This window comes from Petaurus breviceps, unplaced genomic scaffold, assembly GCF_028583685.1.
Source record: "Petaurus breviceps papuanus isolate PSGF00001 unplaced genomic scaffold, PetGlider_PUasm1.0 90895, whole genome shotgun sequence".
Lineage (NCBI taxonomy): Eukaryota > Metazoa > Chordata > Mammalia > Diprotodontia > Petauridae > Petaurus > Petaurus breviceps.
The window spans coordinates 33429371-33435829 of record NW_027187372.1 but is presented as its reverse complement, the minus strand read 5'-3'; the positions used below and the strand labels follow the sequence as shown (position 1 = coordinate 33435829).

The 6459-nt window shown below is 42.7% G+C and overlaps 1 protein-coding gene across 1 annotated transcript in view; it reads right to left on the bottom strand.

The window, feature by feature from the left end:
• The window catches only part of IL24 (interleukin 24), a 6669-nt gene extending 2726 nt beyond the window's left edge, over positions 1-3943 (bottom strand). The window contains exons 1-3 of the mRNA XM_069074356.1: positions 3783-3943; positions 1873-1935; positions 324-482 (exon numbers count right to left, since the gene is read on the bottom strand). Coding sequence (XP_068930457.1) covers positions 324-482; positions 1873-1935; positions 3783-3938 — 378 coding nt within the window. The 5' untranslated portion in view covers positions 3939-3943. The remainder of the gene's footprint in view (positions 1-323; positions 483-1872; positions 1936-3782) is intronic.
• Between the last annotated feature and the right edge of the window lie 2516 nt (positions 3944-6459).

The window sequence follows — 6459 nt, the reverse complement described above, 5'->3', positions numbered from 1 at the left end:
TCTCTCTCTCTCTCTCTCTCTCTCTCTCTCTCTCTCTCTCTCTCTCTGTCTCTGTTTCTGTCTCTCTGACTCTGTCTCTGTCTCTATCTCTCTCTCTGTTTCTCTCTCTGTCTCTCTTCTCTCCCCCCCCCTCCCCCCCCCCCCATCTAACTACATGTCCTCTGAGTAGTGAGAGGCGATGGAGGGGGTAGAGAGAGAAGTGAGACTGAGCCCTCCCTGTCCAAGGTACTGAGCCCATCAAACTGTAGGTGGCTGCTTATCAGTGACAGTCTGGAGAGACAGACACTGTTGCCCCGGGGTCCCTAACCCCTGGCCCCACTCACACAATGCCGAAGTTTCTTCAGGATGACAAAGAAGTTGTTGGTCAAAGTAGTGAATGGTGTCAAGATCCCAAGTTCCTCTGCCTTTGTGTGGTACTTATTGAAAATGTTGCTCAAATAAAAATTCAGCAGGGAGTAGTTGAGGTAACAGATTTCAGCCAACTGGGGAGAGAAGGATAGTTAATGCCAAGGTCCTCCATTCTGTACTCTTTGGTCCTGGATGTTTTACCCTCCCCAAATGCATTAGATTGGACAGTAATTGCAACACATAGGGTCAGAGGTGTGGAAAGAGTATGCCTGAGTCTTGAAGGACCCTAATGATAGCCTTATAACCAAGGAGAGGAAACTCAGGGAAATATGTGAGAGCATTGTTGGTTTTTTTTTTTTTTTGGTGGGTAGCTAAAGAAAAAAGTGAAAGGAGAGAGAGAGACAGAGACAGAGACAGAGACAGAGAGACAGAGACAGAGACAGAGACAGAGACAGAGAGACAGAGACAGAGACAGAGAGAGAGACAGAGACAGAGAGAGAGAGAGAGACAGAGAGACAGAGAGACAGAGACAGAGACAGAGAGAGACAGAGACAGAGACAGAGAGACAGAGAGAGACAGAGACAGAGAGAGAGAGAGAGAGAGAGAGAGAGAGAGAGAGAGAGAGAGAGAGAGAGAGAAGAAAAAGAGGTCAAGGTCTCTGAGGGTGGGCACTTTGTCTCATTTATCTTTGTATTCTCACAAAAGGCCAGTACCTTTTACATAGTCAGCACTTAACAATATGAGAACCAGTCACATAAAGTGATAGAAAAATTTTATTATAATTTTACTGTGAAATAATTGTTTTTATCTTATCTTATTTTCTTTGGCTTATTAATTTTTAAAAAATGCACTCTTGATTGACACAACTTGCTTCTTTGGGGTGTTCTTCAATTCCAGTCCTATGAATAAATGTTTGTTGAATGAATAAATTTAAAAAGGGTGAAAGATGTGATCAAGGGAAAGAAAGAAGTGATAAAGGAGGGAAAAGGAGGTGACAGTAAGCTCCTTGAGGGGGGGGACTGTGTCTCATTCATCTTTGTATTTCCATAGCATCAACAACAGTGCCTTGTACACAGATGTTTATTGAATGAATGAGTGACTGGGTGAATGAATGAATCAGTAGGGGAAATGAAGGATCAAGATGAAGAAAGAGGAAGTGAGAAAGGAAGTGGGAAAGAGGTTGGGGTCATGATCTAAAGCTGTCACACAGGTTGTCTACACTGAGAAAGATGAAGTGACAAGTTGAGATCATTTTCGGAATAATGAAGGCAGGATGTTTGTGGGCCTGAGTTCCTATCTGGATACTTCCCAGTGACTAAATTCACCAGCCTCTGCTCTGTCTGTCAAAAGTTCACCCCCCATCTAGAGGTGAAGGACTTCAGTCTCTACAAAAGAGATATCAGCCTCTCCCAGACCTCTAAGTCAGGTTGAGGCAGACCAAAGCCTTGAAGCCAGACCCCAGGCAAAGAGATGTGGTTCCTCCCCCCTTGTCCTTCCACCAGCCATCCTGAATGACCCATTTACCGAGGCATTCTGGAGAAACTCCTGCCGCAGCAGCCGCGTATCCGTGTTGTTGTCCAGGGCTTGCTTGGAGGACAGAAAGAGAAAGTCATGTTGGAGAAGGTAAATAGGGAAGGACCCAACTTTAGAAATAATTTGCCAGACTCCTTCAGCAGTTAATAGGCCACTCAATCCACCCAATGTAAAACTGAAGGAGAAATGGAGAGAAGGACTAAGAGAGATTGGCCTAAGAAAGGGAAAGTCTAGAAATCACACCGTGAGTGGGAAGTCTGAAGGGGCTTCTCTTTTGTTTGCCAACACAAAAGATGAGTGTTTCTGGAAAATGAAACATTCAGGTAGTTTCTGATCCTGGGCAGGGCCTAGCTGACCTTCCTCAGTTGTGCCCCTATGGATCCAGAGTAGAATATCCTAGGATCATGAGTGTTTAGAGCTGGAAGGAACCTCAAAGGCCATCTAGTCCAATGCCTTCATTTGTTTGTAGCTATGTGAGTCCCTTTCTGGCTCTGCTTCTGACTCTCAGGACTTTAGCATTATGCCTCAGTCACCCTTTCATGTCAGCACTTCCTTTGGCTCTCAGGACCTTCTCACCCTGAAACCTCCCTTGACACCCCCCCCCCCTTCTAGTTCCCTTCTACCAACAGTACTTCTTCACAAGGCCTCCATTCTGAGGTCAGACCCAACTGGTCATGATTCATTCCTTTCTCAGCCCCCTCATGGCTACCTTCCTAACCTCTCACCTCTTGAACTTTTCAATTTCCTTTTGTGTGTTGACTTCCTCAACTAGAATATAAACTCCTTCAGACAGGATAAGTCTTTCTTTTTCCTGTACAGTGCCTGGTACATATTAAGAGCCTAATAAATGCTTGTTGTCCTGAGTTGCCTGACCTACCCCAGCACTTAGAGACTCCATTGCCCCATTCTCTGATGAGAACATCTTAGATTCATAGGTTATTAGAGCTGAAAGGGATTGTAGAAAGTCTCTACTTTACCACTATACCCATTTTTCAGATGAAGAAACTGAGATGGAATGCCTTGCCCCAAAATCTCACAACCAATTAGTGATGGAGCTGAGACCAGAGCCCAGTCCAATGTTCTTTGCACGACATCACATTTCCTTTACCCTTCTTAGTATTTCCCATTTTGAGTCCCCAATCATTGCTAATTTACTTCCTACCCCAAGGGTTTATTATATTTTCATTTAATACTTTCAATTGAGTTCCTAGAAGCTCAGGAGAAATTTACCCTTAGATCGAAACATATACCCATGTTGTTCCCACATCTCAGGTTGACCAGCTCCATTCTTTCTTGGCCCACAATTTGACTGGGTAAGAAGGCAGGAAGCAGCATGGGATAGATAAAACAGTGAGATCCTGAGGGCCTGAACATGTTACTGTTCTCCCCCTCCTCCTCCACCAACTTCTCCCTACAAGGCTAAAGTCTGGAAAATCTGGCTCTGGTCCTTTTGGGTTCTGCTTATCTACCATAGGCTCGTAGAATTGTAGATTTAAAACAGAGACCATCTAGTCCAATTCTTTAATTTGGCAGTTGGGGAAACTGAGGCCCAGAGAAGTTAAATGGTTTGCCCAAGGTTAGATGGTGTCTAACAGGATTCAGGATTTGAACCCAGGTCATCTGAGAATAGAACCAGTGATTTTTCCACTGTGTAACCCTAGGCAAGGCACTTAGCTTCTGTCTGCCTCAGTTTCCTTTGATGTAAAATATGGTTAATAATAATGCCTACCTCCCAAGGCAGTTGTGAAGATCAAATGAGATAATGTTTGTAAAGTGCTTAGCACAGTGACTGGCACATATGAAGCTTTTAATAAATGCTTATTTCCATCCTCTTCCCCCCTAGCACAGCATTTTCACACTGAAGTCCTGCTAGGCTGGGTGGGCATTGTGCCTTTACTTACCACAGTGCTCCTTATAGCCTGGAAGGCCCTCCATAAATCTTGAAGAATTGCCCGCTGTAGCCTACAGTGTCCAAAGTGGAATTCTCGACCCTCGGCTCCCAGCTCTGTGTTCCAGAGAAAGATGAGCAGAAACAGGGTAGAAGAGAAGACAGCCATCTTTATATATCCTTTATACCCCTGTAGGGGAATGAATTCTGCCAAAAACAGAGGGAGGTGTCATGGCGTGACTGAGGTTACTACTCCTTACCTGACCATTAGTGCATTAGCAGGGGAAAAAGCTTCAAAGACAGGGGCTTTAGCCCCAGCTACTGGAACCTGCCCATAGCAGGATCATGGGCCCACAGAAACTGCTATGGGAAACCTTTACGACCAGGTGTTTCCCAAGCTTCATCACTTGGCGGAACACTCATGTTCTCAACATTCAAACACTCTTTGAGGCATATTGACAGATCCATTCACCCTTACCCTGCAGAGTCAGAACTAGGCATTTTGGTGCCTGGAGCGATGAACACAAAAGTACCTTCAAGCCAACTTTTTGAGACAAATTCCACTGGGAGCAGGGAGGGACACTGAGATATAAGGCCCCTCTATGGAGAAACGTAGACCTCAGAATACAAGAGTGTGATGATAGTGGCATGGAAGAAGAGGTAAGCCTGGGCCAGTGAGGAGTTCACCTGGATTAGTGGCCTGAGTGAAGAGGGACAAGGAAAAAGCTATTTTAACTAATTATTCATTCTAACTTGACTCTAAAGTCCATTTTTTTCTATGATGTTGAAAGAATGTAAGCACTTTAAATACCTTCTAAATTTCAGTGCCCAGGGACAAAGCCCTGGTCACTCCACCCTGGTTTTAGCTCTTTTCTTACCTTCAAACCTTGGTCTAACAATCTGTCTCTCCATACCTGCCACATCTAACCATTATATTATATGCTTCCATGTAGAGATGTAGCCCTCAGGGTCACTAAAGCCTGCACAAAGTGGATATTTTCCCCTTATACTTGCAACTCTAAGACATACCATTTCTTAAATGTCTGCTTTTGGGTGTCTCGCTTCTATTACAAGACACTCTAATGCTCACTTCCTCATGTCCTTGGACAAGTTGTGTGTGTGTGTGTGTGTGTGTGTGTCTGTGTATCTGTGTGTGTGTCTGTGTGTGACACACACACACATACATTTTGCTATCCTCCCTCTTTTCTTTACCACAATTATTTTTATCTCCTTACTTTCATCTCCATTCTATTTCCTATGTGGCTTTAGGCAAGTTACTCTCCTCTCTCAGTCTAGTTTCTGCATGGGTGAAATGAGGAAATTAGATTTTATCTAAGGTCCCTGCTGGCTGTAGATTTATGGTCCTATGACCTCCCATAGTTAAAAAAAAAAACAAAAGGTAACATGGTACAGAAAAATATGCATTAAATTATGCCTATTGGTAAACAGAGGCCTGAGAGTTTAAGTGGATTTCAGGTCCATCGGTCTCTCACCTTTGGCTTTACCTTCAAGTAGGTCCTTTTCCTTTTCTGAAAGTTTATTTTTCCCATCTTTTACACTGAGAAGCATTCTTATTAGGCTTTCTGAGAGTAGGTACTGTACTTTCCTAGAATTTAATACAGTGCTCATCACACAGTGGTTGCCTAAGAAGTGGTAGGTTTTATAAAGAAAAAATTGTATCTGTCTTTTCCTCATCTGTGAAATGGGTATATTTCCAGTAATGTCTACCTTAAAGGGTTATTAAGATGTTCAAATGGGATAATGTATATAAAACACTTTGCCAAGTTTAAAATGTTAGAAAAATGCCACATTAAAAAAAAAAAAAATTCCCGCCTTCCAGAGTATTGAGTTCTGACTGGGAGAGGTTTAAAAAAAAAAAAGAAAAAAATCTGTCAGAGGACAGGAATGGTTAAGAACGTAAGGATTACATACCCCTATTTTCACCCTGACTCAGTCCTGACTGTAACAATTAGGTTTCCAGGAAAGAAAGTAAGAAGTCGAATTCTCAGATGAGTCACTTTAATTAAGCCTTCCCATTAAAATTGACTTGCTTTTAATAAAGGGCAAGAGGAGGATTGAATTTGTTAACAGAATAGACCATAGAATCATAGTCTTTCTGCCGGAAGGTACTTTAGAGATCACTTTAGTTCAACCCCTTCATTCTATAGATGGGGAAACTGAGGCCCAGAGAGGTTGTCTAAGGTTAATCAGGTAATATGTGATAGAGATAGGCCTTGAACTCAGATCTTTTGACTCTTAATCTAATGGACCTTCCATTACAAAACGCTATCTCCAATCTGAAGTCAAGTAAAAATTCAGGTCATTTTCTACTAGACTATAAAACAGAGGACAGTTTTCCAATGTCCAGTCTTCAATCTAGGCAGGATGACAAGAGGATACACACACACACACACACACACACACACACACACACACACACACATATATGTGTGTGTTTATAAATATATGTTTATGTGTGTGTTTGTATATCTGTAACAATCACAGATGTCCCAGATAAAACAGAACTGCACAGGTCATTCACTGTATCCATTGTCCCACATCTAGACAGGTCTGTACTTGAACCACCCCCCTCAAATGTCACTATTTTCTTTTCTTACGAGCTTCCAGACTGAGAGACTCTCCAAATTCAATTCATAGTCTCTTAACCCTCCTGTTCTAGCTAAAGTGGT